Source organism: Panulirus ornatus, chromosome 8, assembly GCF_036320965.1.
Source record: "Panulirus ornatus isolate Po-2019 chromosome 8, ASM3632096v1, whole genome shotgun sequence".
Lineage (NCBI taxonomy): Eukaryota > Metazoa > Arthropoda > Malacostraca > Decapoda > Palinuridae > Panulirus > Panulirus ornatus.
In genome coordinates this window covers 42862626-42887670 of record NC_092231.1, presented here as the reverse complement: position 1 = coordinate 42887670, position 25045 = coordinate 42862626, and the positions used below count along the sequence as shown (strand labels likewise).

Below are 25045 nucleotides of genomic sequence, written 5' to 3'. Positions count from 1 at the left end.
TTGCTATGAAATTACTGTATTTACAATATACAGGGTAAAGATTAACTCTTGAAATGATAAGATAAAGGACTTGGTGAAACTGCTTCACTTTAATGAGGATTGTGTTCAGTCCCAGAGCTAAGTTGAATAAGCAGTAAATGTTATGGTTACTCAGTCAAATGAGAAGTCTAAGATATATTTACTATGATTCTCAGGATGTGATAAATTTCAGCCAGATACCTGAAGAGATGAACTTGATTTTGCTTGCAGCCTTAGGGTATTACTTTGGTGTGTGTTAAGTTGGTCTCTGCTGAATTGTTTCTCAGACTTGCAGATTCATTATCCCCAAATAGATGCTCTAAAAGATGCTCTTCATGGGTTAATCAGTTGCTTTATGCTCACAATAAGTCCAATTCCTGAAAAATTGCACAAAGATGTGTGGCAACAGTATCGTTCATCTTTATGCATTAGTGTGCACTCTGTGAGTATTTTTGGTGGCTTTATTGTTACTCATACTGTTATGTTTTGTTACACAAGCTTACAATAAATTTCCATATTAAGTGTTAACTGAATTACACAGTCTGATGATAGTTCTGTCATTCTAAGTGTAACTGTGGAACATTTGCTGTATCATTAATTAGCCCCTAGATTAATGACATTCTTATTTATATATGGTTTATTTAATTTCGCTGATGATACAGCGCTGGTGGCTGATTCATGTGAGAAACTGCAGAAGCTGGTGACTGAGTTTGGTAAAGTGTGTGAAAGAAGAAAGTTAAGAGTAAATGTGAATAAGAGCAAGGTTATTAGGTACAGTAGGGTTGAGGGTCAAGTCAATTGGAAGGTAAGTTTGAATGGAGAAAAACTGGAGGAAGTAAAGTGTTTTAGATATCTGGGAGTGGATCTGGCAGCGGATGGAACCATGGAAGCGGAAGTGAATCATAGGGTGGGGGAGGGGGCGAAAATCCTGGGAGCCTTGAAGAATGTGTGGAAGTCGAGAACATTATCTCGGAAAGCAAAAATGGGTATGTTTGAAGGAATAGTTTTTCCAACAATGTTGTATGGTTGCGAGGTATGGGCTATGGATAGAGTTATGCGTAGGAGGGTGGATGTGCTGGAAATGAGATGTTTGAGGACAATATGTGGTGTGAGGTGGTTTGATCGAGTAAGTAATGTAAGGGTAAGAGAGATGTGTGGAAATAAAAAGAGCATGGTAGAGAGAGCAGAAGAGAGTGTTTTGAAATGGTTTGGGCACATGGAGAGACTGAGTGAGGAAAGATTGACCAAGAGGATATATGTGTCGGAGGTTGAGGGAACGAGGAGAAGTGGGAGACCAAATTGGAGGTGGAAAGATGGAGTGAAAAAGATTTTGAGTGATCGGGGCCTGAACATGCAGGAAGGTGAATGGTGGGCAAGGAATAGAGTGAATTGGATCGATGTGGTATACCGGGGTAGACGTGCTGTCAGTGGATTGAATCAGGGCATGTGAAGCGTCTGAGGTACACCATGGAAAGTTATGTGGGGCCTGGATGTGGAAAGGGAGCTGTGGTTTCGGGCATTATTACATGACAGCTAGAGACTGAGTGTGAACGAATGTGGCCTTTGTTGTCTTTTCCTAGCGCTACCTTGCACACATGAAGGGGGAGGGGGATGTTATTCCATGTGTGGCGAGGTGGCGATGGGAATGAATAAAGGCAGTGTGAATTGTGTGTATGTGTATATATGTATGTGTCTGTGTGTGTATATATATGTATACATTGAGATGTATGGGTATGTATATTTGTGTGTGTGGATGTGTATGGATATACATGTGTATGGGGGTGGGTTGGGCCATTTCTTTCGTCTGTTTCCTTGCGCTACCTCGCAAACGCGGGAGACAGCGACAAAGCAAAATAAATAATTATATTATTATAATAATTATATTATGTTGTATGGTTGCGAGGCGTGGACTATGGATAGAGTTGTGCGCAGGAGGATGGATGTGCTGGAAATGAGATGTTTGAGGACAATGTGTGGTGTGAGGTGGTTTGATCGAGTAAGTAACGTAAGGGTAAGAGAGATGTGTGGAAATAAAAAGAGCGTGGTTGAGAGAGCAGAAGAGGGTGTTTTGAAATGGTTTGGTCACATGGAGAGAATGAGTGAGGAAAGATTGACCAAGAGGATATATGTGTCGGAGGTGGAGGGAACGAGGAGAAGTGGGAGACCAAATTGGAGGTGGAAAGATGGAGTGAAAAAGATTTTGTGTGATCGGGGCCTGAACATGCAGGAGGGTGAAAGGAGGGCAAGGAATAGAGTGAATTGGATCGATGTGGTATACCGGGGTTGACGTGCTGTCAGTGGATTGAATCAAGGCATGTGAAGCGTCTGGGGTAAACCATGGAAAGCTGTGTAGGTATGTATATTTGCGTGTGTGTGGACGTATGTATATACATGTGTATGGGGTGGGTTGGGCCATTTCTTTCGTCTGTTTCCTTGCGCTACCTCGCAAACGCGGGAGACAGCGACAAAGCAAAAAAAAAAAAAAAAAAGAAAAAGAATTATTTAATTTTACTCAGTATTGCAATAGACTGTTTTTCTCCTCTGTAATTTGTCCACAACCATAGGAGATGTTTTTTAGGAATATATAATAAGGTTAGGACCCTGTAACTCTCTGTCTATGGTGATGATCATTGGCTTTTCCCACCTATCACTATTCTTTGATCTAGATAGTGGTATGATAGCTTGCTCCCAGCCTGCCATTGGCAAGTCAAAGACTGTCACAGAGATTGTGTTATTGAATCAGTGGCTGTCTGCCATAAAAGATACACTTATTCTGAAAGTCATGCATGTCAAGTCATGCAACCAGGTTGACTATTTTTGCTGAAATATTTTTCTAGTACTTAACCAAAAATATTGATAAATTTTGTATCAATTTTTTCCTTCTTGGGCCACAAGTGAGCTGCCAAGCAATTTCTTCCAGCCTCCATGTACTTGGCATTACTGTTAAATAAGTGTAGGCCTTATGTAAATGTAATTTGAAGTGATGTACATTTATGTAATACAAGAAAAAAAGGATGATACAAACCAATTTTTACTCTCACTTTTTCTTCAGTTTTAGAGACAAACTGTTATTGATGGCGACGTAATCTGTAGTTTGTACAGAGTACATTATTCTGCTCAGGGAATTCCAGTCCCAACTATGTTATGTAAGCATTCAAACTCTGCACTCATCACTGGGAATGATTCTGCCTCTCTGTCATGTGGCAATTACCCATGGAAAGGGCAAATGAGTGTTTGTGTGCTGTTATTATTACATAGTGTGTCTTATTTAATTATTATAGCATTTCTGTTGATTGCAAGACTTGTTATGGTGCAGTCTGTAACAAAGAAGAGGAAGCTTGATAGTGAATTCAGGGAGGTTAATAATGATTGAACTAAAAGATACTTTTTTGTTTGTGTCAGAGCCAGATCTGAATGGTTGTTATATTCAGAATCTGTCACGGTAATGAAAAGTACAATATATATACAATCACTATACATCGAAATATGCAGAAAAATATGATGGAATTAAAGGACAGCTTTGTTGATGAAATGGCACAATGAACAAATAGAATTATTAAACAGAGTTGATGGTAATGCTAAAGGAAGTACAAAAGTAAGTTATGTTATCAGTGAACTAATTGCTAATTGACTTATGCCATGTGTAGATGGGAAGTTTGGTTAAAGATTATCTTGTAACTGAGGCAAAAATTTTGTGTCTTGATAAGAAACAGTGATTTTCTAATATTAGTCTCTCATGGCAAACAGTTACTTGAAGGATTGATGACATTGAAGACAACATAAAGAAACAAGCAGTGGACACGATGAATGAATTTAAGTCTTATTCTATATATATGGATGAATCTATGGATATTGGTAATACAGCTTAGTTTGCCAGTTTTGTACATGGCTTATCTTCATATTTTGAAGTAACTGAAGAACTGTTGCATTTGGTTAGCATGAAAGGTACCTATGCACGTGAAGATGTGTTCAATGAAATGATGGATACATTTTTAAAACACAAATTAAAGTTAGAGAAACTCACTGACACAACAAGAGGTGGAATAACAGCCATGGCTGGGTTGAATGAATGTGCTGCTGCAAGACTTGTAACTGAATCAGAACAAGAAGGAAATCAAAGATTGTTGTTTTGCACTGCATTGTTCACCTAGAAAACTTATGTGCTAAATGAATCAGTGTGAATCATGTAATGCCAGTTGTTACTTCTAGACAACTATAGTAAATCACATGCTCTTCATCTTATGCAGTTCAAAGAATTTGAAAAAAATCTTGGTTCAGAGTGCTGTGGTCACCTTTCAGTGTGGAGTACATTGGCTGAGCAGAGGAAAAGTACTAATAAGATTTTATAACATTCTTAATGAGGGAAGAATGTTCAGAGGTATGCAAGTGAAGCTCATAGAAGAATTATCCAAAAAAATAACTGGCTTTTAGTAGATTTGATTGCACATCTCAGTGAACTGAATGCTAAGCCAAAGGAAAAGATCACTTCATGAACAGTCTTGTTGATCAAATCAAAGGTTCAAAAATATATTGGGTTAATGGGAAAATCAATTATTAAAAAAACAATGTAGTACACTTTACAGCTCTTGCTGCACATGCCACCAGCAATATAGTGTGACTAAATATGCATATGATGTACTATCCGTAAAAGAAGAATTTGAGTCAAGGTTTGCTAGTCTACATGCTCTTGAAATTTAACTAAAAGTATTTGCATCTCTCTCTTATCCCTGGGGATAGGGGATTAAGAATACTTCCCACGTATTCCCTGCGTGTCGTAGAAGGCGACTAAAAGGGGAGGGAGCGGGGGGCTGGAAATCCTCCCCTCTTGTTTTTTTTTTTAATTTTCCAAAAGAAGGAACAGAGGGGGCCAGGTGAGGATATTCCAAAAAAGGCCCAGTCCTCTGTTCTTAACGCTACCTCGTCAACGCGGGAAATGGCAAATAGTTTAAAAGAAAGAAAAAGATTTGCATCTCCATTTGCTGTTACTGTTGATACAGATCCAGAAGAGTTACAGATTAAATTGATACATTTGAGTACAACAGTGAAATTAAAATCAAATTTTAAGACATTAATTTACTTGAATTTTACAAGTTATGTTTCAGTACGAATGTACCCTAAACTAATTTCACATGCATTGATGATAATATCTGTCTTCCCTAGTACTTACATTTGTGAACACACATTTGTGTACACTTGTCTTAGAAAATGAAAATTGTTATACATGAACTCTGATGTGTTCTTACTGATGTTCACTAAAATATCACACTGCATGTTGTCTGTTCAATGATGGAAACAGATCTTGGTCAAGTTCTCAAGACATATCAGTGCCATACGTTACATTAATGACCCTATGATCCCAAAGTTTTCGATAGCTGTTTGTAGTAAGTACAGCTGTGTGTTTCTGAAATGATTTGAACCCTGTGATTGTCCTTTCTCAGGGATTTTGGTGAAATGCTTGTCATAGCTCTCAGTATCTCCAAAGCATGTGGCATAGTGTGGCATAATTCTTTGCTTTTTAAACTCTCTTGTTTTGGACATTCTGCTTCTCTCTGTTCCCTTATGCATAGTTTCCTCTGTGGCAGTTTCATTGCATTAATCATTGATGGAATGCCTTTCCCCTTATAATTCTATCAACAGTGGTATTCTTCATGGTTCTGTTCTACCACCTACTCTCTTTTTTCTCTCAATAAAAATTTTCTTTCTTCTGCTTTTAACACTCTTCACTCTTATCTTGAGGATTCCACTTTGTATTCTTCAGCTCACTTTCCCTCCCCTCCATCTAATAATTATTCTCTTTCTTGTATTGAATATATATCCTTCCTCAATTTGGACCTGTGTAGTATCTCAGAATGGAGAAGCAGAGACTCAGTTAAACTTAGTAGTGTTTATGTACAATTTTTTCCTGTATCTCTGTCTATGTCATTCATTTCCCTCTGTTCAATTTCAAAGCACCACAGTTCGACCTTTTGATGATATGAAAATGATGGGTATAACCACATCCACTCCATCCTGAAAACCTCATATAACAAACATTACAAAGTCTGCTTCCAAAATGCTAGAAATACTGTATAGGAGCTGGAATTATTTTCCTTCTAAGCAGCTATTTCATATCAGTGGGAGCTTTACACATCCTAATACAGAATACTGCTCACACTTCTGGGGTTGTTCTTCCTCCACCTCTCTATTAACTAGAGTGGAATCAGAAGCCTTCTGTTTTACTAATTCTCCTAGCAGCACCTTTCTGCAACCATCACTTTCTTTACACTGTGATGTTGCAGGTCTCTCTTTTTTATTTGAGTATTATTTTAGTCATTGTTCTTGTAAGCTGTCTGCATTATCTCCACCCCTAAGGCTTGAATGTGAGGCACATGGATGGCTGCTGCCTTCCATAGTTTCTGTGTGGAGACCAGCCACTCTAGAATTTACTGTTATGACTGTTAGGATACCTCCTTCTCTTGAACAACTAAGCTTTTGAATTCTCTTCCTTTTTTGTCTTTCCTCCATATAGCCATTGTGTCTTTGAGAGTCAGGTGTACAAACACCTGCAGAGCACTGATTGATTTTACTATCTTTTCACATTATTTCTTTTACCCAAAATAGCCTTTGATTTGGGCATGCTTTGCCCATGCCATGTCAGTTACTATAAGAAAATATATTATTAATACAGGCTGTAACTCTCTAATCCAGCACTGTGGTCTAGCACATTTTGAATCTGCTGCCATTAGTTGTTAATTTGTGGATCTACCACCAAGGCACCAAAATCTGTCTATATTTTAGCCAAGCTAATTAACAGTCCTGTTGATTTCTTATATTCAGCTATATTTTAGCCCTTCAGCACCAAGAGGTGCAGAAGATGGTGCTAGTGCTTATAAGTGTAAGCATAAATCATTATTTATGCTTGAAATGGTGGAGTTACTGAAAAAATTAGATAAAGGAACGTCTGTAAAGACTTTCTGTCAGTACTATGAGATCAGATCATCAACTGTGTATGACTTAGGGGTCAATTTCTGATTTCTGGCATTTCATGTGGTCTGGCAGTGGTCAGGTCTCAAGGTTGCTGGATTAATTGTTAGTATTATTATTATTATCATTTCATTATTATTAGCAAAGTAGTGCAAGGAAACAGATGAAAGAATGGCCCAACCCACCTACATACATATGCATATACATAAACACCCACACACATGCCTATACATACCTATGCATTTCAATGTATACATACATATACATACACAGACATATACATATATACACTTGTACATATTCATACATTCTGCTTTTATACATTCCTGCTGCCACCCTGCAACACATGAAATGACAGCCCCCCTCCCCCCCGCGTGCGTGTAAGGTAGTGCCAGGAAACGACAATAAAGGCCACATTCGTTCACGCTCAATCTCTAGCTGTCATGCGTAATGCACCAAAACCACAGCTCCCTTTTTACATCTAGGCCCCACAAAACTTTCCATGGTTTACCCCAGACGCTTCACATGCCCTGGCTCAATCCATTGACAGCATGTCCACCTTGGTATACCACATTGTTCCCTTTCACTCTATTACTTGAGTCCATGGGGAAAATAAAACACGACAAGTTCCTGAGTGCACTTCCGAGCAACAATCACATCATCAGGGGAGACACATTATTATTATGATTATATTGTTATTAGTATTATTATTATAATTATTGATATCATTATAATTATTATCATTATTATTATTATTATCATTATTATTATTATTATTATTATTATTATTATTATTATTATGGAACCATGGAAGCGGAAGTGGATCATAGGGTGGGGGAGGGGGCGAAAATTTTGGGAGCCTTGAAAAATGTGTGGAAGTCGAGAACATTATCCCGGAAAGCAAAAATGGGTATGTTTGAAGGAATAGTAGTTCCAACAATGTTGTATGGTTGCGAGGCGTGGGCTATGGATAGAGTTGTGCGTAGGAGGATGGATGTGCTGGAAATGAGATGTTTGAGGACAATGTGTGGTGTGAGGTGGTTTGATCGAGTAAGTAACGTAAGGGTAAAAGAGATGTGTGGAAATAAAAAGAGCGTGGTTGAGAGAGCAGAAGAGGGTGTTTTGAAATGGTTTGGGCACATGGAGAGAATGAGTGAGGAAAGATTGACCAAGAGGATATATGTGTCGGAGGTGGAGGGAACGAGGAGAAGAGGGAGACCAAATTGGAGGTGGAAAGATGGAGTGAAAAGGATTTTGTGTGATCGGGGCCTGAACATGCAGGAGGGTGAAAGGAGGGCAAGGAATAGAGTGAATTGGAGCGATGTGGTATACAGGGGTTGACGTGCTGTCAGTGGATTGAATCAAGGCATGTGAAGCGTCTGGGGTAAACCATGGAAAGCTGTGTAGGTATGTATATTTGCGTGTGTGGACGTGTGTATGTACATGTGTATGGGGGGGGTTGGGCCATTTCTTTCGTCTGTTTCCTTGCGCTACCTCGCAAACGCGGGAGACAGCGACAAAGTATAAAAAAAAAAAAAAAAGAAAAAAAAAATTATTTTTTATTATTATTATTATACTTTGTCGCTGTCTCCCGCGTTTGCGAGGTAGCGCAAGGAAACAGACGAAAGAAATGCCCCCCCCATACACATGTATATACATACGTCCACACACGCAAATATACATACCTACACAGCTTTCCATGGTTTACCCCAGACGCTTCACATGCCTTGCTTCAATTCACTGACAGCACGTCAACCCCGATATACCACATCGCTCCAATTCACTCTATTCCTTGCCCTCCTTTCACCCTCCTGCATGTTCAGGCCCCGATCACACAAAATCTTTTTCACTCCATCTTTCCACCTCCAATTTGGTCTCCCTCTTCTTGTTCCCTCCACCTCCGACACATATATCCTCTTGGTCAATCTTTCCTCACTCATCCTCTCCATGTGCCCAAACCACTTCAAAACACCCTCTTCTGCTCTCTCAACCACGCTCTTTTTATTTCCACACATCTCTCTTACCCTTACGTTACTCACTCGATCAAACCACCTCACACCACACATTGTCCTCAAACATCTCATTTCCAGCACATCCATCCTCCTGCGCACAACTCTATCCATAGCCCACGCCTCGCAACCATACAACATTGTTGGAACCACTATTCCTTCAAACATACCCATTTTTGCTTTCCGAGATAATGTTCTCGACTTCCACACATTTTTCAAGGCCCCCAGGATTTTCGCCCCCTCCCCCACCCTATGATCCACTTCCGCTTCCATGGTTCCATTCGCTGCCAGATCCACTCCCAGATATCTAAAACACTTCACTTCCTCCAGTTTTTCTCCATTCAAACTCACCTCCCAATTGACTTGACCCTCAACCCTACTGTACCTAATAACCTTGCTCTTATTCACATTTACTCTTAACTTTCTTCTTCCACACACTTTTCCAAACTCAGTCACCAGCTTCTGCAGTTTCTCACATGAATCAGCCACCAGCGCTGTATCATCAGCGAACAACAACTGACTCACTTCCCAAGCTCTCTCATCCCCAACAGACTTCATACTTGCCCCTCTTTCCAAAACTCTTGCATTTACCTCCCTAACAACTCCATCCATAAACAAATTAAACAACCATGGAGACATCACACACCCCTGCCGCAAACCTACATTCACTGAGAACCAATTACTTTCCTCTCTTCCTACACGTACACATGCCTTACATCCTCGATAAAAACTTTTCACTGCTTCTAACAACTTTCCTCCCACACCATATATTCTTAATACCTTCCACAGAGCATCTCTATCAACTCTATCATATGCCTTCTCCAGATCCATAAATGCTACATACAAATCCATTTGCTTTTCTAAGTATTTCTCACATACATTCTTCAAAGCAAACACCTGATCCACACATCCTCTACCACTTCTGAAACCACACTGCTCTTCCCCAATCTGATGCTCTGTACATGCCTTCACCCTCTCAATCAATTATTATTATTATTATTATTATTATTATTATTATTGTTCTTACTATCATTATAATATTTTTATTTGTCATACTCTTAATTCAACTCTGCTGGAAGTAGATGATCCCTCTTAAAGCAGCCCTTTTGAGGCCTTTGGGCTGAATCTTCAAACAGGTTCTCCTGAAATAGCTCCTTGCCAATTTGGGTGGATTCTAAACTTCTCAGATTTTTAGAAGTTTGACATGTAGGTTTATCTAATGTTGAAAAGAGGCTTGTGGTGGAGTTAAGAACTTCAGTCGCTTTTGTTAAGAAAATTTTGGGACAGCTGTTAGAGAAATACTCCATAGAAACGATAGGCAGGGGCATCAAGGAACTTGTGGTGGGATCAGATCTTATAAAAAAATTTTCAGTCTTGTGAAAGGAATCAAACAGAAAAAGAATTATTTTGGATCTGTAATTCCTAAATGACCACTGGCATTCATTGTCTTTCTGCAGACAAGCTTGGGGCTATTGAATTACAGTGGACCTTATGGTTCCAGACCTTGGAGTCTCAACTCATTGTACAGGAACTTCAGGGGAAGTTCAGTTTTGAAGCCATGAACAATGATATTATGAAGCTTTAGACAAAAGTTCTGGGTAAAAAGATTTTTTTCCTTAAGGAAGCAGCAAGATCTTCCCAGTGCACTTCTTGAGTCTTTAGTTTGGTGGACTGACAGAGAACCTCCAAATGAACCATTCCTTGGAGACCTTGAGCAATTTCTCTGGTAGTATGGATAGATGGCTTGATTCTAGGATAGATCTTCCATTCTTGAGTAGATCATGTAGGTGTAGGCCTTTGGATGGAGGTAAAAAGTCCTCTCATAGCAACACTGGAGCTTTTGGTCATATGCTATATCATTTCCCAGAAACTCATGTATTTAAGTTGCAGAACTTTATTTCTGGTGGAAAGTATTGTGGCTCTCAAGTGCATGATGGACAAGGCTCCTGCGAATCCCTTTCTGTTAGTAGGAGAGATCCTCTCCTTCACTGTGTCAGTAGGCCTTTCACTCCACACCTCTTATTCCAAGGAGTGTGCAGTGTCTTGGCAAATGCCCTATCAAGACTAGACACACTCAGCAGAAATTTCTGTAGGAATGGAGGCTTTTAATTAGATACTCTCCTTGAAAGTAGCATCCCAGGTGGACCTCCTTGCTACCAGAACCAATGCATTATTACTAATGTATGTTTCTCCAGTTTTAGACAAAGGGAAGCTGCAACAGATGTGCTGTTCTTGAGTAGGTTGTACTGGAACCAGACTTATGCTTTTACCCCAGTACTTTAGGGGTTAGATCTTCTCAGGTAGTTGGTTTCAAGTTTTAATAATACTAGAAGCTCCTAAGTGGGATATACATTCCTGATGCCAGAGACTCCTTCTAGACCACTTCAGCCTTTTAAAAGACCATGACCTCAAATCTTTGGTTTTTGAAATTTACATGTGTGGCTTCTCCAACACTTCTAACAAAGATTTGGGGAATGATTAACTGATGATCACTTACATAGCATTCGTCCTTTTACTGAAGACAGTACAATACCAGTGGTCCAGAAAGCCTTTTAGTCTCATTGAAGAAGCTGATGTCTTGGATGTGGCTAAAAACTTATGTTTGTAGCTCCTCTCTAACCTTATAACCCTTTTCTCGATAAGAATAGGGCTAGTATATAATTACCTTCTTGTAAGAGCACCCCTGAAGAAACCCTTTTCCTTTTTTCTTTTTTCCTTTTTGTTTGTTGGGCCATGTTTGGCATAAACTTCTACAGTCTTTCTTTCTGAGGGGACCAGTTCCTTCTTCACCCGACTCAAGTAGAAGCTTTCTAGATTCTGAACAGTTTACATCCAATGATATTTTTATAACACTTTAGTTCAGTATCCTCTTATGAAAACTCCTTCCTTTCAGGCTTGGGTTCTTGAAAGAGAAAACTTCATACCTTAAGACTTTTGAATTTCTGCAAAGTTTATTGAGGAGTGTAATTATTGTGCCTCAAGGATCATTGAAACCTCTTTTGATGAGGTATATCTATGGATTAACAAATCATTATATTGGCTCAACCTGGGCTTTATACCAGAAGATATGTTGGGAGGAAGTTGGTTTGAATCAAACCCTTCCTCAGAAGCTTTTAAGGCAAAAAAGCAGTTTTTTTCTCTCATCATTCACCTTTATCAGAAAGTACTGTAGCTTAGGTAATGTGGAGGTGTCCTGTATGGCTCAGAGGATTCAATTCACCATTAAAGTTATCTCTTCTGCCTTTGAGTTTAGTTTTCCTATCTTCAGAGTTTCTTCTGAACCCTTCTCCTTCATGGGAATCTTTTCTTATGGTCATAGGACAAACTGCAGAGGAGAGAAATGTATGTTTTGAAGTTTGAAAATACTTTTCTCTCTGAGGCAATTCCTTAAATATTTTTGCCTGGTCTCATTACCTTGCCCTATTTTCCCCTCTTCTTTTTCAAAAACCTTTCACTGTACCAACTGTGACATTTTTGGGTTGATTCTCTTAACCAGTGTAAAAATGAACTTTTGATTATGTCATCTTCATTATGGTTTCTTATTGGCCTAGGATGGGCCCAGTGTGGACAAGCAGGCTTTTATCTAGCTGTAAGGAATGTGATGGATGGGAAAAGCCATTGTTCGTGCCAGACTGACAGTGTGTTAGAAGGTTCTAACACTGATATTCACAGAGAATACCTCACTTGATCTGAGGACATCACCTGGGAGAGAAATGATTTTTCAAATTCAAAACTAAAAATGTTTTTCCTTATCTTATTATCCTCAACATCTAATGACAGCTGCCCATGTTATCCTCCAGTTTCTGTTCCTGGATCGTGCTGATTTGCCTGAACATACTCTGCGGTCCAGTGCCACTAGTCAGAGCCTGACGTCCAGAGGTGATATCATAACCACTACCACAACAACATATGTAAAGGCTCCTGACTCTCAAGGTATGTGGTACAAAGTTATCTTAAATACTTTTTGATATACATAGATTTACAATCATAGATTTGAGCTGTTTCGATTGAATTATGTTTTGACTGGTAACTGAACTACTCATGCTTTTGTCAGTCTGGGATTATGCTTGTTTCCCATTTGCCCTCTACGATGAAATGTTTTCTTAGTGAATGATTACTTACAATGATGGCCAAATTTTCTTCTTGATCATTTTTCTTGTCAAATTCAAATAAAGCAGGCATGATTGAATCCAGCACATATAAGAACATTTTGGTTGCATCCTTCCTGGTTTGACTCATCACCTATCTGCCTTCACAGATCCAGAAGTAAATCCTTATTTAATATTTATACACCAATCCATACAGTACCATCATGAACTTTTGATAAGATTTCATGCTTTGTACAAGGACAAATTCTTTATTTATATTGCACTTAATAATACATCTTGAATGAGGGGATTGGCACAGACTGAACAAATAATTGATATTCCTCATTTGCCTACTTGGATTATGCAGTTTTCAAAGAAAGCTTTTGTTTCAAGTGTAATTACTACAAAATTCATGGTTGTATATGAATCACAATGTAAATTGTACAGTAAAGCCTTCTTTTGTATACGTTGAATATTTGTTTAGCATTTCCTAATTTTTCAAGCAACAACAACATATTCAGAACAACATTTATTAGGATGAAGTGAAAAAGGCTTTTATATAACTTTTATCCCCCGTGATGAATTGGAAAATGAGCTAAATCTTGTTTAGCTAGATCCTCAGGATTTGCCAGGAGCTTTGGGTTGTGTTTGCTATGGGTATCCTTATTAGGTAGCATCTTAAGAGCAGAGTGAAGACTCTAGGAGGGATGAATTACTTCTAGGATGAATCACTGTCAAAAGAAATTTAAACTTATCACTCAGTTACACTAGCTTGATCCAAAAGTGATATAACAAAGTTTCCATCTTGAAGCTCCCATAACTAGTATGCAAAGGGAAATGTGATGATCTTTGCTGACATTAGATCAGTCTGGTGGGTTGAATCAATTTTGAAACCTGGTTAAAGTCAAACAAGTATTACTTGTTTTCCTTTGTTTGATTTCAAAAGCCATAATTCATCCCTGCAGTAAACATTTTGGGCATAACTCGTTCCGTCATGATCATCATTAGCTAGGGGTATTGTATAGGTGCAGTAATTATATCTCTTGTATGTAAACAGCTGTTTCACATGTACTAGGGTTTTATTCATTCTACTATGGAGTGCTTCTCACATATTTGGGATATCCCAGGCTCTTCCTCTCCCATTTTGATATGCAAAAGTGGAGTCATTAGTATTTCATCTTGTTAATACCCAGACTTCATCTCTTTCCAGCCATCCTTCTCCGTCTATTGAGATGTTCCTGCCTTTTCTCCATTCCAAAAGTATTATTTCGGCCACTGTCCTCATAAACTGTCATCATGTTTCCCTGCCACCAATGTTTGGGTACATGGCTCATGTCTGGCTGCTACTTTGTATAGATTCTATGTATAGACCAACTACACAAAAGTTGACCATGATGATACCTCCTTGCCTCAGATAGTAAAATCATGGAACTTTCTTCATTCTTTCACCCCCCTGTTCTTATAAGCTTTCTAGCTTTAAGAGTTGGGTTTACAGCCTCCGGAGGAACACATGATTAGTTTTCTCTTATCCCATCATCCTGTTTTTCAAGATGATCATAAGTGGGGCATGTTTTACATGGGCCATTTTGGACACTAGAAAAAAATGTGCATCCACACTTTTGAAGACCTTGAACGTTTTTAGCCTTAATCAGTACTCATATAATGAAATTGATACTTGTTCATTTTCATAAAACTCATATAATGAAAATGATGATTGTTCATTTTCATACTCAAAAATTAAAACCACTCACTCAGCTCATGATCTAACAACTACACCCAACCCCTACTAAACATCTTTTCATCCTTTCATCCTTGTTAACCATTCCCCAGGGAAGGTCAGTAAAGACCATGCAAGGATGATTAGTGAGTTTACTTGAAGTACCAAAAGTTGGCATTTTGAGGGAACGATAGTAGTGAGAGCAGTTGGGGAACTGGTAACAGGCAAACAAAAAATGAAAAAGAGATGGAATGATTATTTTGATTGAGTGTTATTTGAGTCATGGAAGTGTATTTAGGATGAGGTGGCATGTGGAGTGAGAGTCATGGCAGTTAGTAAAGGTCAGGAAGGTCAGAAAAGAAGATATGCAGGGATGACCAGTTAGCTCACTTGAAGTACCAATGTTGGCATTTTGAGGGAGCAATGGTAATGAGAGCAGATGGGGAACTGGTAACAGGAAAATGAGAAATATAAAAAGATGAAGTGAGTATTTTAAAGGAGTGTTATTTGAGTCAGATGTTAGGGTGGCAGATATGTTTAGGATGAGGTGGTATGTGTAAAGTGTGAGTCATGGCATATGTTAGTGTATATTGAATAGAAAGGAGGTCATGAATGCCTTTATAAGAAAAAGTTTGGCAAAGTAGGATGTCCAGAGGGATTGCAGTTGAGTTTCTCATGATAGGGATGACAGTACTTTTGATTGGTTGATAACACTGTCCAGTTTATTGGAGGCCTGAGGTGAGGTGCCAGAGGACTGGCATCTTATATAAAGGAAAGGGGGACAAGGGTGAGTGGTTGAATTACTTCTGTTGGGTATTCTTGGTAAGATATATGGAAGGATGGTGACTGAAAGGGTGATAGCATTCACAGAACATCTAATTGTAGAGGGGCAATGTAGATTCAGAAGAGGTAGTGAGAGCTTGGATCAGGCTTTTGTTTTGAGGATTTTGTATGAGAAATACTTGCAGAAAGATAATATGTAATGTAAGTGGATCTGGAGAAAGCATATGATAGGGTTGGCAGAAATATCTTATGAAAGTTAATATGAATATATGGGTTGAATGGAAAGATATTTAACTGGGAGAGTGAGGCATGTATACAGATAGGGGGGGGTGGCAGATGAGAGGTTTTCAGTTAAGGTGGGTCTTTATCAAGGATATGAGGTGTCAACTGGGTGGAGAGGGAGGTAAATGCATGAATTTGAAGTTGAAGAGTATGACTTTGGTGTGCTGGGGGATGGGGGCATGGGAGATGAATCATTTGTTAATAGAGGACATGGCTGTGTTGGTAGATTCGTAAGAGTGACTCTTGAAACTGATGATAGATTCTAGAAAATTGGTTGACAGGAGAAAGCTACGAAAAATGTGAACAGAAGTAAAGTAATGTGGGGCAGCAGGGAGATGAAACAGGATGGTCCAGGTGTAAGTTTGAATGGGGAGGACTAGGAGGAAGTAAAGTGTACGTGGGAGTTGATGTAACAGTGGATGAAACTATGGGGGCTGAAGTGGTGGCTAACATCCTGGGCATGGAAGAAAAGGTCAACATTTATTAAGGCATAAATGGGAATGTTTGAAGGTACAGTGCTCCTGACAGTGTTACATAGAAATGAGCCTTGTTTATAGAAGGAGAAAAAAGTGGTTGGAGGTGTTGGAAATGAAATATCTGAGGAAAATAAGAGATGTGTTGTTGTAACCACAGTCTGATTAAGAGAGCTGACACAACTGTGCTGAAATGATTTAGCCCAATAAAGCAGATGAACAAAGAAAGGCTGACTATGAAGATCTGTGCATCAGAATTGGCGTGAGCAAAGGAGAGGAGAGACTAACGAGATAAAAGGATGGATTGAAGAAGGCTGTGGGGTATCAGAGGCTGAGCATATAGGAAAGTAAGAGATAGAAGGAATCTGATTGACATGGTTTATAAGGGGGGCCATGTGCTGTCAGTGGACTTAACCAGGGCATGTGATGTTGTCATGGCACACCTGAAATAGTCTGTGTGGCATGCAGGAATTGGATTGGTGTGGTATGTGTGGGCTACATGCTGGCGATAGACTGAGCCAAGGAATGTGTTGCTGTCTGGGAAAATTTTGCTATAGTCTCTGGGCTTTGGCTGTGGATGGGAGGTACCACTATCTGTACATGATACATGACAGATAGAGAATGGATGTGTGCAAATATGGATGGACCCTATTTGTTTACTTCCAATGCTTCCTTACTAAGTTAGGAGAAGCAGTTATGTATGAAACTGAAAATTTCATAATCCATTGTTTTCCCATTCTTTTTGCTAGGAAGTTCAGGAGGTCCCACCATCTTCCATTCAGCTTTGCTGTCATCTCTTTATTTCACTGGCTGACTTCTGATAGGAAGAAAATGTCTCTTGAATTCATGAGATACTATTTACTCCTACAGTGGAGACTGTTGAGCAGGCCTTTTTTTTCCACTTTCCAGTGCCCCAACTCTTTTATTTTCATATGCTTCCAATTTTGTAATTAGGTGTGAAGGAAGGAATTTTTGTGTTTGCTTGTGCATGTGACTATGCCCCATTTTCCTGAGAACATATAATGGCAAGCAGTTGCTCCACATGAAATGATCCAGTCCATTGGAACAGAAGAAAGGTTAACCCACAGAACAGAGTGGGTTCTTAAAGAGAATGAGTATTTCCCTTGCAGCTTCTGTAAAAAGAATTATCTTCTTATGAGTTCTGATTTTGTTTCTGTTTTAGATAGCTTCACACTTGTTTACTCTATTTCAGTCTGTTTTTTCTCTCTTTTGCCCTTTTTTTCTTTTAAGACTTGGCTTTATGACTTCTGTCAATTACTAAAGTCTCTGATGTAAAAATAAGAATATTTTTCTTTATCATCATAGTGGAAAGGCTTTATGGTAAGTGAGGGTTGTGGCACTATCATCTCACATATTCCTGGGTATTGCCTTGTTTTTTTTGAATCTTGCAAGGGAAAAGCTTTCCAAGTAAGCATAACATGTTGCCTCCTAGACATTGTTGAAAGTGATCACCCACAGGGCCAGAGGAAATATCAATTACTTCATAAACAGTTTTCTCAATAACCATATTGTATATAAGTAAAATGGCTCTGCGCTTTTATTACTTAGTGGGTTGCATTGTCCTTTATGCTCAATGAAACTGTATATGTGTAGACTCTTCTCCAGTATCTTTGATTAGCGTGTTAATAGTTTTCATGTTCTCTGTTTGTTTTCCCTATTCTATTAGCAGTATAGTGCATAATGAAGCATTTGAACTTTTATTCAAAGTGCACTAGTGTACTGATGCCCATTGCTGTTTAGTGTCCTTCTGTCTAAAAGTAATACATAGGTAATTCATTAGGTGATGTTAAGCTTGACTGTACAGTAACTTTGCATTACGAGTGACAGCTTACTTTAGATATCATATGTTTCACCAACAAATTTGTGCTACAGTTGTTTGCAATTTATTTTCTAAGATGTTTTAACTTCAAGATGGCTTTTTCATACAAATTTCTATATTACTGTGCAGTGTGAATATTATGGTTCCTGTAGGTATATTTAAGATGAGTTACAGCGAATGTGTCCTTGCTGAACCAGTTGTTGCTGGAGTTGGAGGTTCAAGCCCAGGAACTTACAGACGCAGAGAGTCATACCGCAAGGCCAACAATATTCGTTCAGGTGTGCAGGTGCCTTTGTGCATCTTTTAGAAGAGGATTTTAGCTCATTTCATAGCTGGGCAGCTCTTTTCGTGGTCTTTTTTCATCAGTTTTAGTATCAGAATGCTATGTGAAATGTATGTTCCAACACCATAGTCATCCTTGTGTATACATGAGGTGGTTGAGGTAATGGCTTGAATACTTAACTGTTTAGTTATCAATTTGTGCAGATGTAGATCCTTGTAGAATTTAAGTATTTAAGAGTAGTTAGTATTAGTCTTTGAAATCTACAAGTACAAGATGACCATATTATGTGGTGTTCATTAGTTGCTTACAGGAAAGCTCAGCTGTTAGAATATAGCAAAATATTTCAGTTATTTGGGTATCTGTTTTAGATGGCATTTCTAACTGGCTTGAAGATGAAAATAGTTAGACCAGGTCACTTGAATAATTTGATGATATGAATGATAAGAAATTTGGAATATCATTAAGTAAGATTCTTTTATGAGATACAGTCTGCTGTGTCCTTAACAGAAACTGTTACTTTGATGTTAACCATTGTGGGGCTTGGTTGTGGATGGCAAGCTTTGGTTTTGGTACATTATACATGACACCTAAAGATTGGAAGTGTGTAAATGAAGCCATTTGTTTGAGTTCCTGACACCACCTTGCTAATGCTCTTGATACTCCTGCTGTGCTTCATGGTTGTGTTATAAAAATCAAAGATCAAAGTACATATATGTAGATCATACCGTACTGTCCTTACACTTGAGATTGTGGCACAAGTCATGAAAAGCTGTGTTGTGTTACTGTGTACCTGTGAAGAATTACACAACTGGTTTCTACTTGGGATTGGTTTTGCCCTTGCAATGTACTTTGGCCAGCTTATTGGTAGTCTACTAGAGCAGTATAAGAGAATTGTTAGACAGGTTGAGAACATCAGCAAGAAACTGATAAATGCTGAATTAGCAGTCATATTCAATGAAACATGTTTGATAGAAGATTTCGTGCTTAGATGCACAAATATATATATTTATTCATTATTATACTTAGTTGCGGTCTCCTGCGTTAGCGAGGTAGTGCAAGGAAACACTTGAGAAAATGGCCCAACTCACCCACATACACATGTATACACATAAACGCCCACACATGCACATATACATACCCATACACTTTAACGTATGCATGCATATACACAGACATATACATATATACACATGTACATATTCATACTTGCTGCCTTCATCCATTCCTGTCGCCACCCTACCACACATGAAATAGCACCCCACCTCCCCTTGTGTGCGTGCGAGGTAGTGTAGGAAAAGACAACAAAGGCCACATTCGTTCACACTCAGTCTCTAGCTGTCATGTGTAATGCACCGAAACCACAGCTACTTTTCCACATCCAGGCCCCACAGAACTTTCCATGGTTTACCCCAGACACTTCACATGCCCTGGTTCAAGCCATGTATTCTGCCACAAGCATACAATTTCTCCTTGTCAAACATAGCCCTTGACAACACTTAACTTACAATGCTCATTCTTCGTAACTCTAGATTTTCCTGTGCAGAGTGCTATGTGCTACCCCTGCCGTTTAGCAAAGTGGTAAGAGCAATAGATAGAAGGAGTAGTTAGGAGCAATAGATAGGAGGAGTAGTTAGGAGCATTAGGTAGAAACATAGGGTAGAATTAGGAGTTAAGAACATTAGGCAGGAGCATTTAGTAGAAGTAGTCAGTGCTAGCCTTGCCCTCTACCAGTGGTTGTTAAGGGTAAGACACTGAAGACTGAGAAGTGGCACTGGATTTCAATAGTTATGGAGACTATTTCCATGGTCACCCCTTGAGGGAGTTCCAGAAAGGAACAGGCATCAAACATATAAATAGATATCATTCCTGGGTTAGATGAGAAAGATTCTACCTCTGTATTCCCTGAATGTCACAGAAAGCAACTAAAGAGGGTGGGAGTAGGGACTGGAAACCACCCTTCTTGTATTTCACTATCTAAGAGAAGGAACAGAAGAAGGTGCTTCTATAGACTAGCAGTGAGTGGGTTGATGATTTCAGCCTGGTGGATATTACTGATTGGCCAAAGGTGATCCCAAAACAATTGAATGGCTGTGATAATCTTAAGGAGTTCAGAATGGGTAAGTTAGGGTTGGAATGTCCAGACCAGGGGATATATCTCATTCTCATGAGGGAGACAAAAGAAATTATGATTTTTTTTCAGAAATCAATCTAATACTCATAGAATTATATGTGGTCTATGTACACTTATTTTTAGACAAAGAGTTACTCGATAGCATTGTTGGTCTACGGGTCACAAAAGGTTATGATGAGCTGACATGAACAAAGTTTGCATCAGCCAATTAGTATTGGAGTTATTGAAAACATTTTTGATGTGATATTGAGCACACTCTTATAGTGTCATTGAGTGAATGAAAATATACATAGTACCAAGTGATAGTATGTTTGGCCTGCATTATAAAGAATGCCGTAGGTCACTAATACCTTCTGACACTTTTATTACACTTTATCAACAGATGTTATTGTTAATGGTGGTGATGGTGTTGCAGCTGCAGCTCTTAGAGATATTGAAGAAAAAAAAGTTGTAGTTGCCAACAATGCCAGCAAATCTACTATGATCATTCATGCCTCTAGAAAGGTGAGTCATCAGGTGAACATGGTATTTATTAGTAGCCTTTGTATTTGTTAGAAAACTTTTTGATTTATATCTTGTGGACCATATTTATATATAAGTGAGTTGTGGAACTCCTCGTTCACTTTGGCATATTGGACATAAGAATGAGTAGAACATACATATTAATTTAAGAAGTGTAGAAGCCCTTGTTTACTTTAGCACATTAGATGTATGTTGAGGATGTATGTAAGCAAACTAAGAGGATATGTGCACTTGATCCGGCTTCTATAAAGGGGAAAAGAGTTTATTATACATTATAATTAAAGGTAGAAAGCTCATAGTTTACTTTTAGATATGATTTATTTTTTGACAAGGTTAATTCTGTACAGAGATAAATGTGATAGTAAAGGGTGTTATGCAGGTTGATTTAATCATTATGGTGGAATTAATCAAGATAATGCACACTGTCTCAGTATTGGATATGCTAATTCATTCAGACTTATTGGTTTACCTTCTTTTAGCTCAAAATGATTTGAATACCACCCATAATCAAATGTCATTTCACCCCTATTACATTTGAATGAAGCTACACTTATGGTTTTGAGATTTTTTTTGAAAAAATGAGAACTGTTGCTCCATAAGGAGAAGTAGTAGTTATTTCTGAAAAATGAGAATTGCTACTCCCATGAGAGGAAAAGTAGAAGTAAGTGTTGGATAATTTGAAGTTTAAGAGCATGTGGCACTTTAAGTGCAATATGAATGTTGCCAAAGAAAGATAACTCAGTTAACTGAAAGCAGTCACTCTTTGTCTAGTACTGCTTTATAGGAAAGGAAGGTCAGTCAGTCTCTCACTAAATTGAGTATGACAATAGTTTAATATGTTCTAGACTCAAAATATTTAACATATTCCCCATATAGTAATTCAAACATCTAGAATGAAAATGCTATGAAGGAATCAGTCTCTTTATTGTTGTAAACATATATTTCAGCATTCTGGAACATTGGAAGATAGCCAGGGATTTAGATTTCTGCACATTTACCCATAATCCACTGGTATTTACATACAATATATCTACACTTTAAGTTAACAGGCTCATGAAGATTGCGTTAAATTTCTTAAAGATACTGTGCTTTTTAATCTTTCTTCTGGCATTTCCTGTCTTCATTGCCATCATCAGAACTGTGGAATTGGTTTGATCTTTGTCTATGAAAATAGCTTTCCAACTCCACCTACCCCATAAGATTTTATGATCTTTCACTTTTTACAGGAATGTTCATCCTGTTGTTGGAGTTACTTTTATATCTTCAGCGTACCTGTTTTTGTCAGGTTGTCAATGATACCATTTTATTACGGTATCTTCAGTCTCCTTAAACTGATTGTGTCTGAGTAAGTCTCTTTGTGTTATTAGATGGAGGGAAATTTGGTTTGTATTTCTTTCTGAGCCCTTGTGGTATGTGATTTTTGCTGGATTGATTGGAGATGTTGATGTAGTTTGAGACTGTATATTCTAGTAATGGAAATATGTATATAGGGGATAGGTGAGAAAGAATGCTTACCATGTATTCCCTGCATGTTGTAGAAGGCAACTTAAAGGGGAGGGAGTGGGAGGTTGGAAATCCTCCCCTCCCATTTTTTTTCAGTTTTCCAAAAGAAGGAACACAGAAGGGGGCTAAGTGGGGATATTTTCTCTGAGGCTCGATTCTTTGTTCTTAATGCTACCTCACTAACGTGGCAAATGACGAATATGTATGGAAAAAGAAAAATCTTTATTTATTTTATTTATATATTATACTTTGTTGCTGTCACCTGCGTTAGCGAGGTAGCACAAGGAAACAGACGAAAGAATGGCCCAACCCACCCACATACACATGTCTGTACATACATGTCCACACACGCACGTATACATACCTATACATTTCAGTGTATATATACATACACAGACATATACATATTTACACATGTACATAATTCGTACTTGCTGCCTTTATTCATTCCTGTTGCTACCCTGCCACACATGAAATGACAACCCCCTCCCCCCGCATGTGCATGAGGTAGTGTTAAGAAAAGACAACAAAGGCCACATTCATTCACACTCAGTCTCTAGCTGTCATGTATAATGCACCAAAACCACAGCTCCCTTTCCACATCCAGGTTTTCCATGGTTTACCCCAGACGCTTCACATGCCCTTGTTCAAACCTTTGACAGCACGTCAACCCTGGTATACCACATTGTTCCAATTCACTCTATTCCTTTCATGCCTTTCACCCTCCTGCATGTTCAGGCCCCGATTGCTCAAAACCTTTTTCACTCCATCCTTTCACCTCCAATTTGGTCTCCCACTTCTCCCCACTCCCTCCATCTCTGACACATATATCCTCTTTGTCAGTCTTTCCTCACTCATTCTCTCCATGTGACCAAACCATTTCAACACACCCTCTTCTGCTCTCTCAACCACACTCTTTTTATTACCACACATATCTCTTACCCTTTCATTACTTACTCGATGAAACCACCTCACACCACATATTGTCCTCAAACATCTCATTTCCAACTTCCAACGTATCCACCCTCCTCTGGACAACCAGAGGAGGTTGGTTGAGAGACCAGAAGTGGGTGTATTGAAATGGTTTGGTCACATGGAGAGAATGAGTGAGGAAAGATTGACAAAGAGGATATATGTGTCAGAGGTGGAGGGAATGAGGAGAAGTGGGAGACCAAATTGGAGGTAGAAGGATGGAGTGAAAAAGAATTTGAGCAATCAGGGGCCTGAACATGCAGAAGGGTGAATGGCATGCAAGGAATAGAGTGAATTGGAACAGTGTGGTATAACGGGGTCGACGTGCTGTCGATGGATTGAACCAGGGCATGTGAAGTGTCTGGGGTAAACCACGGAAAGTTTTGTGGGGCCTAGATGTGGAAAGGGAGCTGTGGTTTCGGTGCATTACAAACGACAGCTTGTGACTGAGTGTGAACGAATGTGGCCTTTGTTGTCTTTTTATAGCGCTATCTTGAATGCGTGCAGGAGGAGGGGGTATCATTTCATGTTTGGCGGGGTGGCGACAGGAATGGCTGAGGACAGCAAGTATGAATATGTACATGTGTATATATGTATTTGTCTGTATATGTACATGTATGTATACATTGAAATGTGTAGGTATGTGTATGTGCTTGTTTGGGCGTGTATGTATATACATATGTATGTAGGTGGGTTGGGCCATTCTTTCGTCTGTTTCCTTGCGCTACCTCGCTAACATGGGAGACAGCGACAAAGTATAATAGATATGAATAGATAAATATTCATATATTCATGGTTGTTTGATTTGTTTATGGATGGGGTGGTTAGGGAAATGAATGCAGGAGTTTTGGAGAGAGGGGCAAGTTATGCAGTCTGTTGTGGATGAGAGGACTTGGGAAGTGAGTCAGTTGTTGTTCACTGTGATACAGCATTGGTGGCTGATTCAGGTGAGAAACTGCAGAGGTTGGTGGCTGAATTTGGTAAGGTATGTGAAAGGAGAAAGTTGAGAGTAAATGTGAATAAGAGCAAGGTTATTAGGTTCAATAGGGTTGAGGGGCAAGTTAATTGGGAAATGAGTTTGAATGGAGAAAAACTAGAGGAAGTGAAGTGTTTTAGAGATCTGAGAGTGGACTTAGCAGCGGGTGGAACCATGAAGCGGAAGGTGGAGGAGGGGACGCAAATATACATGCCCTGATTCAATCCACTGACAGCACGTCAACCCCGGTATACCACATCGATCCAATTCACTCTATTCCTTGCCCTCCTTTCACCCTCCTGCATGTTCAGGCCTCGATCACACAAAATCTTTTTCACTCCATCTTTCCACCTCCAATTTGGTCTCCCACTTCTCCTCGTTCCCTCCACCTCCGACACATATATCCTCTTGGTCAATCTTTCCTCACTCATTCTCTCCATGTGCCCAAACCATTTCAAAACACCCTCTTCTGCTCTCTCAACCAC

At 39.0% G+C, this 25045-nt stretch overlaps 1 protein-coding gene across 10 annotated transcripts in view; it reads left to right on the top strand.

Annotated features, from left to right (window-relative positions):
* LOC139749912 (uncharacterized) overlaps positions 1 to 25045 on the top strand; it is a 342664-nt gene that overhangs the window by 182942 nt on the left and 134677 nt on the right. For all 10 annotated transcript variants that reach the window (XR_011713065.1, XM_071664324.1, XM_071664321.1 and 7 more), the window contains exons 8-9: positions 12791 to 12923; positions 20970 to 21091. Coding sequence is in view for 9 of the 10 variants with exons in the window: in XM_071664324.1 (XP_071520425.1) it covers positions 12791 to 12923; positions 20970 to 21091 (255 nt within the window). In the remaining variant the exon portion in view is untranslated. The remainder of the gene's footprint in view (positions 1 to 12790; positions 12924 to 20969; positions 21092 to 25045) is intronic.